The 16,266-nt window shown below is 40.2% G+C and overlaps 1 protein-coding gene across 2 annotated transcripts in view; it reads left to right on the top strand.

The window, feature by feature from the left end:
• The window catches only part of CCDC191 (coiled-coil domain containing 191), a 70,381-nt gene that overhangs the window by 15,138 nt on the left and 38,977 nt on the right, over positions 1-16,266 (top strand). The window contains exons 7-8 of one of the 2 annotated variants that reach the window (XM_044771564.2): positions 2,451-2,601; positions 13,303-13,493. The exons of the other annotated variant lie outside the window; for it this stretch is intronic. Of the exons in view, the coding sequence (XP_044627499.2) occupies positions 2,451-2,601; positions 13,303-13,493 (342 nt within the window). The remainder of the gene's footprint in view (positions 1-2,450; positions 2,602-13,302; positions 13,494-16,266) is intronic. 2 annotated transcript variants of the gene reach the window in all.

Here is a 16,266-nt window from a genome sequence, read left to right as displayed (position 1 = left end):
GATATCTGACATAAGTAGAAAATCAAAATAGTCCTCACAGGATGTAGTACTATTATGTATCCTCATGCAGAAAATGAGCTTCATAAATGAAATAACTAATGTATTTGTTCGGAGAAACAGCACTGTTGCGTGAACTGCAAAAGCCTTGGAACAACGTGCCTGAAGTGACTGAGTACTCAAACCGAGAGGCCAGGAAGACCTCTTAGATAATCCCCTCCACCCGCCTCGGCCCACACAGCTTTCCCCTGTGATCTTGATTGCTCTTATTGTGCCCGATTTAAAACAGCCCGGCAGTGGATGTGCGCTTCACTCTTTCAAGTGCCGGGCTCAGGCCTCCTCCAGACTCCACTCCTTTCAGAAAGCAATCACTGGTATTTCAGTGAGTTCTTGCTAAGGTCAACCTTGCTTTTCACATTGCTCTCAAGCCCTGAAAAATCGAGGCTGACCTAAAATAAATTGTGAAAACAAGTAACATTTGATGGTAGCGGGATGCTCTGCTCACAGTGGGGCACTCAACAAATGTTCACCGACCACTCATTTCTTTTAAAAGTTAAAATCTTATCCGTGGTTACAGTGAAACAGATAATGTGTGATACTTCTAGGTGGATGAACTGATTTAAACGTTCCAGAAAGCAAGTTGGCAATAAACAACAAGAGCCATAAAAATAGTATTATCACTTGATCTGGGAATTCCTGCCCTGAGAAAATTGCCCTAAAAAAGTGATCAGAAATCCAGATGAAGATTTGTACACACAGATAATTAAAATAATACTATTTATAATAATGGACAATAATAAATCTTGGATAAATTAATAAATAATGGTTGTACAATGAAAAGCATGGACATGTTATCAGTGTTTTTTTTCTGGGTAGAAATATGCATGGCTTTTATACCTCTCCAATTTTTTACAATAAGCAGATATTACTTTCGTAACAGATACATATTTTAATGTTATTTTTAAAAATCAGATCCAGGATATTAGAACTTTATTTCTTTAAATGCTCACTATGATCTGCTTATAACTGTCTAATATAACGTTGTTATGGCATCAGTAAGTTTGGAAAGAATCAGTAAAATTTTATTGTTCATAGGGCTTTTTGCTTTATTTGTAAGGTATCCTAAATCTGCTTCATATTGCATAGTTTCAAAATATGTCCTCCAAGAAATTTATTAATTACGAAGGGAAAAATAGCAACTTTACACTGGAGAAGCCACCTTAACCAAGTGATGGTTAACATCACCAGTAATAAGAGAGAACATCATGTGCCCCCTGGGTGATATATGAGAATTAATGAGAGGATTTTAACAGAGTATTCTGGCATCCCTCTCTTAATTTGAGTTTTCACAGCTGTAAAGTGAGATTCAGAAAGACTAGAGGACCTGCCTGAGTTTTCACAGCTGGTTTGTGGTCAGAACCCCTAGATCGTGATTCCTGACTAGGTGCCATCTTTACTACATTATTGATAGGATATATAACTTATACACATACGTGTACCTATGTAGTTTAGTCCACTCCAATAAGAAGGCAGTGGCTTTGAGCTTGCCTGGATTGGTGAGTGTAAGAAGGGTGACCTGGATGAGAAAGAACAGCCAGGTTGGTGAGAAAGAGGATAGCTAGAAAGATGAGCAACAGAGTTGCTAAGAGATTCTTGTTAGTTGCCTGAAGGCCTTTTCATTATTAAATTCTATTTTTTCTCTTTTCAGTTATTTTAGAATTAATATAAATTCCATTCTCTCCTTAATAATGCCTGATGGTTTTGATATTTTCCTCCCTAGAAACCTGGTAAAAGCTTTGTGGTAAAAATTCATTCCTTTTGGGGCTGGCCCGGTGGCATAGTGGTTAAGTTCAGCGCACTCTGCTTCAGTGGCCTGGTGGTTCCAGCTTCAGATCTTGGGCACAGGCCCCCACACAACTCATCAAGCCATACTGTGGAGGCATCCCACATACAAAATAGAGGAAGATGGGCACAGATGTTAGCTCAGCAACAATCTTCCTCAAGCAAAAAGAGGAAGATTGGCAACAGGTGTTAGCTCAGGGCCAAACTTCCTCACCAAAAAAAAAAAAAAAAAAACTCATTGCTTTCTTAGTTGAGGGTCCTTTTTGTACCCCCTTATATGAAGAGAGAGAACTTATATCTACGTTAGAGAATACCTGGTAGTTAACTCTCAAATTTTGATCAAAGTATCACTCAAATGTTAAACTCTAAAAATACTTTACTAAAATATCTATAGGGCTTTCTACTTTTCAGAGTATGTTATAACAATTTTATCTCATTTAATCCATGTTTTACAAAAGAATAAGGCTCAAAAAAAATCACCCTACTAGAGCAAGATCTGAAAATCTGTGTCTTCTGATGGAAAATTCACTGTTCATTCCACTATGGTAGGTTGCAGTTACTCATTGTTAAGGCTATTGTTCATACATGTATTTTGAAATTGTTATTAACAGAGAAAAGAAAAAGCAAGAAGAAAATTCTCCAAAAAATCAAGAAAAAGGCATGTTTCAAAGTGTTCATATTCTAGGTGAGGAAAAAATGGCAAAGGAAAGAAAGAAGAAGCTGAGAGAGTTATTAATCCAAACTTTCAAGGAAGATCACCAGGTAGGAATTGTAATGTCTCCTTATTCAGCCTTCTGTAGCATAAATGACAGAGGACTCCATGAGAGATGGGACTGTGTAACAGTAAGTCCAGCAAACCTCATCCCAGACACCACAGTTGCCCATGCCGTTCGTTCTGTTCCTTCTGCCCAGCTGGCCTGGTGCACGGGGTGGTGCTCCAGCACCCTGTTCAGGGGGCTATTCTTATATACTCTGTGTGATCCAGGGCAGTCGGGGTACGAATTTGAGATGTCTTCCTAACTTATCCTTTTCAGAATAGCGTTTAACTACTAATATAGATCTCCAGCAGTTTTTGAAAGCATGGCTTCTTTTTTGACAGTCTCGTGGACCATTGCATTCTGGATTATTCAGAAAGTCACTTGCCTTTCCTTGCCTCAGATCTTAAAGCAATGATACACTGACGTTTGTGCTTCTCTTTTTAACAGTCTGCATTTTATTTTACTCTTCTCTCCCTCTTTTTTACTTTCACTTTTTGTAAAATTAACTGGCTAATTTTTTTAATTGACAAATGAGCATCCTCCCCAGGCCACTTAAGCAGAAGTTTTTTCAATGAAGTGGGATTGATAACAGTTTGAATTTGGGGCTTAATAACATTTCAGATGTAAGGAGCTACTTGGAAGATTTGTAAATGAGAAGGTCAGAATGAGAAAAGATAAATAGGTATATTTTGTATTTCCTGCCTTACTCACCCCAGAGGCTTAGGCATTGCTGAAATTCAGTGAAAGTTAGTGGAATGAATGGATGTGAGAAGAGAAAAGAGAATGTCAGGAAAATATTGGGGGAGCTTGATAAATAGGATAGACCACAAAGACCCTGGAAATCAGTAACAGGAATTTGAATATGATATGGGTAACTAAGCTATGAGGAAAAAAGTAAAGTAGTCAAAGCAATTTTTTTAAAAAGCTAGACACATTTGATGGCAGCATTTTGGACTGATGGGCAAGAAGTCATAATTATTCAGATATAAAACAACAAGAGTTTGGTCAGAGTTTTGGCTTTAGAAATAGGGAAGTGTGGTAGGAGGAAATGTTAAGAGTTGGGCTTAACATTTTGAGAAAGATTGGCAAAGACTCTGAGATGCTGCATCCTTCGTAAGACAGATGGAGTTAGTGTGTCCTCCAGCAATAACAGTTCAGATTTCTAAAATAAAATAGAAGGGCAGTGAGTACTCAGGGGGCCATCTTGAGAAGGCATAAGGAAAAGGTGTCATGATGTGTTACCCAACCAATGAGAGATGAGTACGACGTGTGTTCTCAATGAGATTAACTTTTAAATTTTATTGAGATCTATTGTACAAGAAGAAATAGTATATATTTTAGATAAAAGTGCTAGGTATGAATTTTAGATACATATAAAGTGTTTTACAAAATTAGTGGCCTACTAAAACAGATTACTCAGTTTTAAAAGGACCAGCCATTGTATTAAAAAATGAGAGATTATGAGTAAATTATCTCCACTTTGCCACAAATTCTGCTTGGTTTAAATCTATACTTTATTATTTATAAGTTTTTATTATTTTTTTTTTTAAAGATTTTATTTTTTCCTTTTTCTCCCCAAAGCCCCCCGGTACATAGTTGTGTATTCTTCGTTGTGGGTTCTTCTAGTTGTGGCATGTGGGACGCTGCCTCAGCGTGGTCTGATGAGCAGTGCCATGTTCGCGCCCAGGATTCGAACTAACGAAACACTGGGCCGCCTGCTGCGTGCGGAGCGCGCGAACTTAACCACTCAGCCACGGGGCCAGCCCCTATAAGTTTTTATTTTGAAATAATTTTAGACAAACAGAAAAGCTGCAAAAATAGTACACAGAGTTCCTGAATACCCTTCACCCAGCTTTCCCCAATGTTAACATCTTACATAACCATAGTATAATTATCAAAACTAGGAAATTAATATTGGTACAATACCACTAACTAAACTGTAGACCTTAATAGAATGTCACCAGTTTTTCCATTGAAGTCCATTTTTCTGTTCCAGGACTCAATTCCATTTGGCATTTAGTTGTCATGTCTCCTTAAGTCTCCTCCAGTTTGTGACAGTTCCTCAGTCTTTCCTTGTTTTTTATCACCTAGACATTTTTGAAGAGTACTGGTCAGCTATTTTGTAGAGTGTCTCTCAATTTGGGTTTCTGATGTTTTCTTCTGCTTAGATTGAGATTATGCATTTTTGATAAGAATACAACAAGAAGCGATGCTCTGCCCGTCTCAATATGTCATATCAGGGAGTACATAATGTTAATTCATCTTATTACTGTTGATGTTATCCTCGACTTAAGATTGTGTGTGTTGGGTTTGTCCTTTGTAAAGTTACTATTTTTCCCTTTGTAATTCGTGAATGTCTTAGAGGAGATGTTGTGAAACCATGCAAATATCCTGTTTCTCCTTAAATTTTTACCTATTAATTTTAGCATCCATTGGTAGATTTTGCCTGCAACAGTTGTTAATGTGGTATTTTTCTAATGATGATTTTGTATTTCCCTCATTTCTTCTCCATTTATTAATTGAAATTCTTCTAGAAGGAAAAACTGTCCCTCCTCCCCCATTTTATTTATTCAATTATTTATTTGTATCAGTGTAAACTCATGGATATTTGTTTTATTCTATGGGTATAATCTAATATTATCATTGTTTACTTTGTTACTCAAACTGTTCTAACTTTGGCCACTGGGAAATCTTTCAGGCTGACTCCTTTGCTCTTTCAAAATGCTCCATCCTTTTTTGGGCACTTCCTTTCTTTCAGGCACCGCAAGATACTCCAGGCTCATCTTGTACCTTCCCTGCTGCCTTCATCCTGGAATCAGCCACTTCAGCCAGAACCTTGGTTCCCTTTCCCAGAGAATAGCATTTAGAAACCAAGGTCTGGATAGTAGGTGTTCTCACAGCTACTGGGGTGTCATTGCTTCTGGGCCCTCTGAGCAGATAGGGCTGGGAAACAGATGTATGTGTACTAACCCACACATACACACGCGTTATATTTATTTCTGTGTCTCTCTGTACACATATTAAAATCCATGAGTTCATACTGATACCTTCAGTTCCAGTGCGGCAACACTGAAGTCATACTGTCCTCCTGCTTCCTTAGTTGTACCTTAGTTCTGTGTCTGTGTGTATATTAAAATAATCATGAGTTCATAGTGATAACTTCAACACGGATCCAGCACCACAGGTTTTACTATTGCCTTTCCCCTTTCCTTGTTTATCACTTCCTTCTCTGGCAGTGAAAAAACCTGGAGCTCATTATCGAAAATATATTTACTTGTTTAATCCTAGTGTACTATAAAAGCAGTTTCATAATTGCTAACCCATACTGCTATGGAAACAAATTTACTGTACAATATTTGTACAGTTATTTTTGTTTTCAGCCTTATTCAGCCAAAATATTGTTACTTAGGTTGGCTCTGTTCTTCGCCTTCCCCTGATTATGTTATTCCTTTGTGATATTGTTAGTGAGGCTGATTGCCAGTTCCCCAGTGCACACAGGTGCGACTGAGCGATGGGGAAAATGCACCTGCCGGACCTCTCAGGCTTTTACACTTGACTCGAGACAGGGCTGTCCTCCAGTAACAACGCCTCTGCAGTAGCAGGCCTTCTGGGCTCGTTGTCTTGGTCCCAGTCCACATTCCCAGCCTGGTTCTGAAGGAGCCTGAAGCTGCCCCTGGGTCATGAAACTTGGATACTCAGCAACCTAAATGGACCCTAGGATAAAAAGGAGAAAATGCCTACCTGGCTTGCAGCGAGCGGCTAGACAACAGGACCCTCTTGTCAGCATCCTAAAAATGGTTCGCTGGCACAAACCCAACAGCAAGTAGATAGAGAATTTGCAGTAAGATCTTAAAGAATCTGTTCCTAGGAGTTGCTCCGGTTGAGCCTTCTTTAATTCCTGTATTCTTCATGCTTTGACTCTGGATTGTGTTTGTCACCCAGGCAGTCTCTTAACATCAGAGTTGGTCCGCGTTCTTTACTGGACTTTCTGAGAGGAACAGAGCAGGCTCTCTCAGCCGAACACAGGTTCGGGTGCAACACTATTCATGCGTCTTTCCCACACATTTCATTGCCAGGCCTCTGTTTTATCAGAAACATCTGTTTTTGTATAGAAACTTTCTGCTTTGAACCTGTCTTATTTCCTGTTTGATCTCACAGTGAGATCTCTTGAGGAGATTCAGCAATCCACATGTCCTTGCTAATTAACAGGAACAACAAGGGATTAACTGTGAAATTCTTAATACTATCTGGAAAATGGCCTAATTCTCACCCTATTCTGAAATACATTTTATGTTTTCTTAATATGATAGGAAAGTCTGAGACCTTTCCTGCTTGTGAAAGTTGAAGAGAACAATGAAAGATGGGTTGATACTAACCTAAATCTTAATTCTAGGGGGGAGAGATTTGGTTTGCATATTTGATTGGGTTTTTCTGTTAGAGAGTAAGATAATAAAGACCAAAGGAGTTGTTGTTAATGTTATGTTTGTGGCATAGCACCTTCCAAAAGGGAATGTGGAGAAATATGGAAGAGTAGCCTGGATTTTTTCTGACAAAATGATGAAACCTGTAGTTAAGTACCTCATTTATATAGTGTGATTCCTTCCCAAAGATCTTAGTTTTATCAGGACTGCCCACACACCACTGAAGTAAAACCATTTCTGAGCTGAAACATAGCAACCAGACTCTCAGCAATGTTGTCTTATGTTTGGAGAAGGAAATGAAGGAAAAGCCTCTCTGCAAATAAAACTGCAGGGAAAGAGAAATGTCAGGCACACGCATGAAGAATATCAGGCTTCACGTAACTCTCCCCTCTAAGCTTATTGCCAAGGACAACGTGTACTATACATTTTAGAAGGGTCTTGAAGCATTTTTATGTCTTACTTCATACAGCTAACTCTATGGAAAATTTCCAAGTAAAATTTTATCAGTGTTGGTAAGGAGGTGGTTTATTTGCTTCTATTCCTCCTTACCCTTATCCTGTGAGTAACCCAGGTTTCCCATTCTCACAGAAGGGACAGTGAGGGCCAGTTTACCAAAACATTGCACTGGTATTTTGCTTTTTGAAATGCCATGAAGCTTTTTTTGATCCCAGAGGTTCCAATTCATTTGCGTATGACTTTTTTTCTCTTTTAAAAAAGTATTCTGCTTTTAAAAAAATTAAGAAAAGAACCAAAATAAATGATACCCATTCTCTAAAATCGTACAGAATGCAATAGCTTGTCCCCTAAACACTGGACGTTTCAGGTGAATATTTATAAGGATCTTGAGAGCCATATGGGTGAGGAACAAATGACGTCACATCATCGTTTTACTGACAGACTACCCTCGGGATGAATCAAGCATTTGTCTAATATATTCTGAGATGAGCGGTATTTCCAGCATGGTGTGTGTGTGTGTGAGAGACTTGGGGTGAGGGAGAGTGGGCAGGGAGAGGGGATTGGTAGGGGGGAGTAAGGTCTGGAAGAAGAAATGAAAGGAAAGGTGTGATGGGAGCGATAGGTCCGCCTCTGCTCTTAAGAGACATGAGGCGATGCGTGCTGGTCCAGGCTGCCAAGTTATAGGCTGTCTTATGGTCATTCTTCTTCAGAAGATCCCGGAGAGTTTTGTTGGTTAAGAATTTAGTATAGTGAGGGGCTGGCCCCGTGGCTGAGTGGTTAAGTTCGCGCGCTCCACTGCAGGCGGCCCAGTGTTTCGTTGGTTCGAATCCTGGGCGCGGACATGGCACTGCTCATCAAACCACGCTGAGGCAGCATCCCACATGCCACAACTAGAAGGACCCACAACGAAGAATATACAACTATGTACCAGGGGGCTTTGTGGAGAAAAAGGAAAAAAATAAAATCTTAAAAAAAAAAAAAAAAAAGAATTTAGTATAGTGAGACTAAGCAATTGCTTTCTGAAATTGTACTATTTCTGGAGTGAAGCCGTATTAGGTAATTACAACAATATTACTGATTGACACTCCTTAGCAGAATTAAGAAGAATTTGCAATATGTCCTTATGTGAGCAATACCTATTGACGCATTTATGGGTGAAATGATATAATGTCTGATGTCTGGGATTTATTTTTAAATACTCCAGGAAGAAAAAAGTGGGTGGAGGAGAGCTGAAGCACGATTAGCAAAATGTTGATAGTTTTTGAAGCTGCATGAGGGGTTTATTCTTCTGTTCTACTTTTGTGTATGTTTGTTAAATTTTTGTAATAAGATGGGGGTTTTTTTAAGTTTAAAAAAGGAAAGAGAAAAAACTTAAATACAGAAGTAAAATGAGCATCACATCTTCCGGGATATAACAAAAGTAGCTTTTTGTCTGTAGCCAATGGTAGCATTTTGCACAGCAGTGGTTGTCAAAGTTTAGGCCTCTGGACTTTCCGTGGAACCCAGCAGCCCATCCAGGTCTTAGCACTGTGCACTGGAAACTGAATGGGTTTTCTCTAATATAATTATTTATAAGAGTGTATATCTTTGGGGTAGGGGACATAATGATTTCCTCTCTTTTCTTTGGGGCAGAATTATGAAAATCAGGAGAGGATGGGTCCCAGGGTACTGCTTTTCAGGGCTGCTCCTTCCCTGGGGCATTTATTTTGCCATGATAAAGATCCTCCTGTCCCTAATCTCCAGGCGCTTCATAGGGTTTCTGGGGTCTTTTCCTAGTTATGGTGGTCCCCAGAAGCAAAGAAAGTTGGGGATTGCTTTTTGTGTAGCAGTAAAGTGTCTGTACTTTTTGGCCTGGGAGCAGCAAGGAGTCAGTTGGGGTTCTGGGGAGAGTGCAGCTTTATTCCTAACGTTCCAGCCTCGGCCCACTCCCCTAGACCACTGGTTGCACCACCACGAAGTTCTGTTCAGCAGAAAGAAATTGTCAACTTGTTGACATTTTTGTCCTCTTTACAATTCATTGTTTATTTTTCCATGACTGAGAATTTTGATGCAATTATCACTGAGCTTTCTGACAAAAGGGAAATAGCTGAGGAATTTTGATGAGTTACCCACTTCATTAATCAGAACAAGCATCTCTAGTGACAGGGTTAGAATTACAATGAAGATTAGATAGCAAATTGCTGTTCCACCTAACGTCAATCATTCCCCGTGACAGCAGTGTGATTACACTTCAGGGAAGAGCTTTTCTTGCCAGCAAAACGAGGGCAACTCCAGTGCAGGTAATAAATTTAGCAGGGCAAGCTGTCAATTTCTTCTCTTGAGTAGAATCCTTAACAATCAAATGATGTCTTGTGAAAGATTTTGAGAGGAGAAAAGCATTTCCTTTAAAAACTTTCAAAATTTCACTTTGTAGTATTTTATTTTAAAAAATTATTATAGATATGTGCTTAGGAACAGTTTTTCCCTCAGTGATTTTTTTGTATTTTATTTACCTGTATCAAGCCTTAATTAACAGCATAACTATGGTAAAGAGATGGTGAAAGTTAGTAAAAGAATGCATGACTTGGGGCCGGCCCGGTGGCGCAGCGGTTAAGTTCGCACGTTCCGCTTCTCGGCGGCCGGGGGTTCGCTGGTTCGGATCCCGGGTGCGGACATGGCACTGCTTGGCAGCCATGCTATGGTAGGCGTCCCACGTATAAACTAGAGGAAGATGGGCACGGATGTTAGCTCAGAGCCAGGCTTCCTCAGCAAAAAGAGGAGGACTGGCAGTAGTTAGCTGAAGGCTAATCTTCCTCCAAAAAAAAAAAAAAAAAATGCATGACTAAATTTGAAAATCTATCAGAAATAAAAACGTGGTGCAGAAATGGAGGGAGGTCAGACTAGTTGCCTGGCTAGTTAAAACGTTAAGTTCTTCTGGCTTAAACAGAATGTATTCTTCTTCCAACCCAATTATGGTTCTAAGTAATAGTTCTTGTTTCAGTGAGCAAAGGGATAGAGCACTACTGTATTTCCAGAGTGTGGAACTGAAGAGGAGAAGCAGGCCTGGGAGCAGCAGGGACTCCGCTGTGGGCAGGGGTGATAGAAAGAATAGATAGATCGTGACTGCAAGTGTGCCACTTCTCGTCCCTTCTAAATCAAAGCAGAGTGCTGGCATCTTCTCCTCGAGAAGGTGGGACCTAGAGTACTTTCCTTTCCCAAATATTTTCCTCCAAGCACATTTATGGGACTCCTGTTTGCCTGAATAGTGTTTGCTATAAATCAAGAATAAGTAAGTGGCTAGTCTTGATTCACACTTTTATTTTTTTATTTCAATTTTAATGGAATCGCTTTTCTAAGCAGGCAGGAAAAAAACCAATGGCAGGTCGATTTCAAGAAAGCAGTTGCTCTGTGAGTCTGTCACCTTGCTCCTGTTAACTTCTGTTTAGTGAAACTGAATTATAGACCTTTAAAACTGATCATTTTGCTCTCAAAGTCTAAATGTAGGTATTTTAAAGACATATATTGACTATAGCATTTATAAACTCGGATTTTCCCCTCTTGAATTCAGGTGTTCTAGCAGTGCTTTTGTACTGTAGTAAGTTGTGTGAGTTCTTTCTCTTTCAGTATAAAAGAATCAAAGAATTTGCCCTTCCTTTTTAGAAGAGACTTTTGCCTAGTAGATTGGGTCATCAGGATGCCAGAATGTTTCCTTTTTAGCCTTAGGTACTACTAACTCTTCACTTTGTGAATTGAGTCATTGACCCTTCTCTACTTGAAGTTCCGCCTGGTAAGGTAAATCACAATAATATCTGCAGTCTCTCTTTTGTAACGATGGTCTACGAATTAATAAAATAGTACGTGCAAGGTGCCTTGAAATTCACAGAGAAGAAATGTGGAAATCCAAGAAGTACACTATTAACAGAGTATTAATGTGAAGATGGACTGTGTTTCTACTATTTCCACATTAGAAATATTCCAGGAGTTAAAATTAGAGATAGCTATACATAGACTATTTCATCAAGTCATTCAAGAGGAATCTCTTAAATGAATCTGGTAAATAGAGACAGGATATTTTCTTTTGACTATAGCACGCAAGTTAACGCTTTTTTTCCTGCTCTGTTTTGTGGAATAGATAAGCAAATAATAATGCAGAAAGCGCAGCCCCTCAACTGGCAGCTGTGCGTCTTTTCCTTGTTCTGACTGAGGGCATATCCTCTGTTCCCCAAATCTCCCTTCCTCCTCCCTGCTCCTCCTCCTTTCCTCCCCCCTCCGTCCCTTCCTTCCTGCTGTGGGATCTAAGGTGAAGGTCTGGAAATGTGCATTCATTTGACGTAATGGAAAGGAAATAAGGGCTTTTTAAAGTTTGTCATGATTTTTCCCGATGAGAAATTATAATAAAGATTTTATAGTTTGTCTAAATGGCAGTATAATGGTTTCCTATGTAGAAAACATTTCTGACCAAATGGGCTATTTCTAAGAATTCTAGCATATGCTCCCTTATGTTATTGGTCTTTTAATTTATATATTCTCTCTCCCTATAACCTCTTAAAAGTAGAAATTATGTCTTAAACAGCTTTGTTCACAGTTCCCAAATTCAAACACAGCGGTGGGTGCTTACTAAATGTTGAAATAGTAAAAGATAGGTATTTTTATAGAGAAAGAAGCAGTCAATAGGGCTGACCCTGGTAAGCCTACCAAGTTCTTGAAGCTGGTCAATCAGGCATCCCCCGTACCTCCCACAAGGTAACTTCCTAAGAGGTTACTTTCTGGTTTAGTGCTCCCCACGGTTAGCCCATTCCTAAATTTGGCATTCCCATTTATGGGATCCAGTCCTTTCCTTCTGGAGGCTCACGTCTAGTGGAAACCGGTAAACAGGTGATTATAACATAGCATGGCAAGTGTTTTGATTGATGAAAGCATAGTTTGCTCTGGGAACACAGTGGAAGGGCACTTTCATTTGGGGAGAGGAGTTGGTAATAGGAGGGCTTCCTGAGAGAGGTGACTCCTGAAGTAGGCAGAGAGAGGGCAGAAAAGGATGGGGAAATTAGTATGACCATAGATAGGAAAGTATGAAACAGTATGGTTGGTGTAAGGCAAGAGCTGAAAGTAATTTGATGTAGTAGGAACATAAAGTCAGCTGGGAAGATAGAAGATGTAGGCAAGGACTAGATCTAAGAGATTTTCTTGGACTAGGACAAAGAGTACTTCTCTGGGGACATCCTTAGGGTGAGTATACCTTGTCCGATTTGTTGTCAAAATGCGTGTAGAAGATTGTAAGCAGCCTGAGTACCTAGTCTCTCTAGGCCTGCTCACCAAAGCCCTAGCATGGTCAGTGGTGGTCCAGCTGAAGCTGTTGCTTTCAGCTGTCTTGTTCCCAGCGACTAGAGACCCCATTTCATCCTTGTGGGATCTCCCATGTTCATTTGTGCAGGACATCAGTGGTGTTAGGAACAGGAATGAATTAAATGGTTGGTATTTCAAACTCCAGGGCAGCCTGGGAGGGGAGATCCTGTAGGAAGCAGGTCTTTCAAGCTTTTCAAACAAGCCCCTTAAGTTAGATCTTAAGTGTGACTGTTACCCCATCTCCCCATAGGACTGGTGCTGTAACAGTGAGAATTAATATTTTAGTTTAAGTCATGAGGCTGAGTGTGCCTCAGTTGCATGGCTTGAGTATTTCTTGCCATTATTAGCATTAGGCAATTGTGTTTTGCGCCTCTTCCATCAAGACAGCAGTTCCTAGATTTGTTAGAAAAGGTGCGAGGGGGGGATCTGCAGAGAGGACTCTCACTATTAGATATTAGAAACACTAGCGCTGATCGGTGGTGATTTTCCAAATGTTCCCATTGCAGTGTCAAAAACGGTATTTCTCTGCCTGGCACAAGCTGATTCTTGATCATAGGATTAAGCTGGGGAAAGCTGGGACCCTGTCTGACTGGAAGTTTCAGCTAAAGGTCCTGCGGGCCTGGAGAGACTACACAAGATCCCAGAAGTTGGAGCGGGAGACACAAGCCATGGAAAATGACCTTAGGGAAGAAAACAGGTACTCTTATTTGTACCATGAGAATCCTTCTAGTATGTTTATCTAGGACGTCTTTCCTCCTGCAGACTCTAGAAATAAACTCTAAAAATGCTGTTCACTGAAATCATCTCATCCTCTTATAAAATATGGTGATCACTGTTTTTCTATGTTACATCCCAAACTAGAAAAATTTAACTGAAAATTAAGCAAAAAAAATGATGTGATTAAAATATACTAATGGACATGCTTTCCTTTTTTAAAGGAAGCAAGTGTTATGTTTTTTCCCTTGTCCTCTGCTATAGTAGCATCTTACCTTGGACGTTCTTACCATTCAGAAGACAGAGTTTGGTTTACATGCCAGTAATTCTCATTGATAGAAATCACTGTCTGCCCTAGAACGTTAACTAGGCAGGCAGGGAACATCCGTCTAGGAGGGCAGACCTGCCGAGAGAGTCCTCCCACTCCCCTGTCTTTTGTTCCACAGCTTACTTAGAGGTTTTTGACGCCTTTGTATCAGCTCTCTCTTAGGCTTGTGAATGATAAAGAATTTATCTTCAAATACACCTTTCTTTGTTCCATCATCTTAAAATTAAATACTTTTTTTTTTAAGATTTTATTTTTCCTTTTTCTCCCCAAAGTCCCCCGGTACATAGTTGTATATTTTTAGTTGTGGGTCATTCCAGTTGTGGCATGTGGGATGCCACCTCAGCATGACTTGATGAATGATGCCATGTCCGTGCCCAGGATTCGAACTGACAAAACCCTGGGCCGCCGCAGTGGAACGTGCGAACTTAACCACTTGGCCATGGGGCCGGCCCCTGCATTTTCTTCTTTTCATTTCCAAGTTCAACTTTGGATTCTTGAACCAAAATCATGGATGTCGAAGGAACGATTTGTTTATTTGGGGGCAAGGGGCAGTTCTTGTTCCTGTGTGTAATCACTTCTCTACCAGCAACTCTGTTATTAATTCAGGGTGAAAGTTTGAATGAACAGTATGTAAAAGCATTGTAATGTAGAAGGGAATGGCGCCGTCTGGAGTTGTGCAGCTGTATAACAGCATCAGGCCCCGGGGAGGATACACAGGAGCCTGACACATGACCTCTTGTCCTCAAAGAGCTCACAGTTTTGTGGGGAAAACAAGATTTACAAACAGTACAGGTGTGAGTAGCATTATAAACTTCCTAATGCATCCCTTTTTGCTGCTGAGAACTTAGCAGAAGCAAGTGTCACTGTGACTGAGGAGGCTTCTACAGAGTGCCAGGAAAGGCTTTGTCAAGAATATGGGGGGCTGGCCCCATGGCATAGTGGTTAGGTTTGCACGCTCCACTTCAGCGGCCCAGGTTCATGGGTTCGGATCCCAGGCAGGGACCTTTACCACTCGTTAGCCATGCTGTGGCAAAGACCCACATATAAAGTGAAGGAAGATTGGCCCAGATGTTAGCTCAGGGCTACTCTTCCTCTAGCAAAAAAAGATGATGATTGGCACAGATGTTGGCTCAAGGGTAATCTTCCTTAGTAAAAAAAAAAAAAGAAGAGGGGGCCAGCCTGGTGGCATAGTGGTTAAATTTGCACACTCTGCTTCGGCAGCCCAGGCTTTGTGGGTTCACATCCCAGGTGCTAACCTACATACCGCTCGTCAAGCCATGCTGTGGCAGCATCCCAATTACAAAAACTAGGGGAAGATTGGCAACAGATGTTAGCTAAGGGCCAGTCTTCCTCACCAAAAAAAAAAAGAAAGAAAAGGAAAAAGATGAAAGAAGATGAGTCTTGAGCTGGGCTCTGCACAGTAGGTAGGATGTTCCCAGGTGGAAATGGGGAAATGGGATGATGGCATGAAGTGTAGCCATCCAGATTGACTGAGGATCATCAAGCACATGGTTGCCAAGTTCATCCACTGGTGAAAAGCCTTGAATGCCAGGACAAGGAGTTTAAGTATTCTTTGGTAAAGGTAAATTCTTGAAGGTTTTTAAGTAGGAGGGTGACCTAGTCATCCCTACAGTATGCTGAGGGAAATCTTCAGTGAAAAAAAAGTCCACCTAGAAAACTCTTCCATAATTTGTTTTTAAATTCTCAGGACCTAGTGTTTGATCTCAGGAATTGGAATGATAGCTTAGTGAAGAAAGAATGGCTGGCAGGATTTGTTGGATAAAGAAGGGAAACTGGAGGTATTATAAAGGGGAAACAACGTGAGTGAGGGCATGAAGGGAGTGGAAATGAGATGCTGGAGTTAAAAGTGGTCTATGAAATGTACATGCCGGAGGAAACTTGTAGAAGAAGAATCTGAAGAACTTGAGATTCCATTCCAATTAAACTGTTTAAATATAAAAGCACTAAATGGGGATTTCGTAATAGCATTATGTGCCAATTTTTTTTAAAGATCTTCCCAGAACTTTATGTCTCATATCTGTGAATTATTTTCAGGTGTCTATTTTTAAATGTTCAGAATGGGTAGTTCATTTTTTTTAACTGCCAGAGTTGGAAAATATTTAACTTATAATAATTTTTTTGCTACAAAACTTTAGAGCAAAAGGAATCTTAGAGCAGGAAGGCACTCAGGGATCGTCTGTTCTAGCCCCTCATTTTACAGGTAATAAAAGTAAGGCCCAGAGAGGGTAAATGACTCTCTCAAGGTCATCGGGTTAAGAGCAGCTAGTCCCAGACTACAGCTTGATCCTTTGGATTCTGAGTCAGATGTGTTTTCCTGTACCTCACTCTTCCTATGTTGTATAGCATGTGGGTGATGGTTCCCTAAAACAACCGTGTTTTCCGATTATATTGCAATTTACTTTAGATG

The sequence above is a fragment of the Equus asinus genome, chromosome 5, assembly GCF_041296235.1.
Source record: "Equus asinus isolate D_3611 breed Donkey chromosome 5, EquAss-T2T_v2, whole genome shotgun sequence".
In the NCBI taxonomy this organism is placed as follows: domain Eukaryota; kingdom Metazoa; phylum Chordata; class Mammalia; order Perissodactyla; family Equidae; genus Equus; species Equus asinus.
The sequence above is the reverse complement of the archived record's forward strand: the minus strand, read 5'-3'. Positions and strand labels throughout refer to the sequence as shown.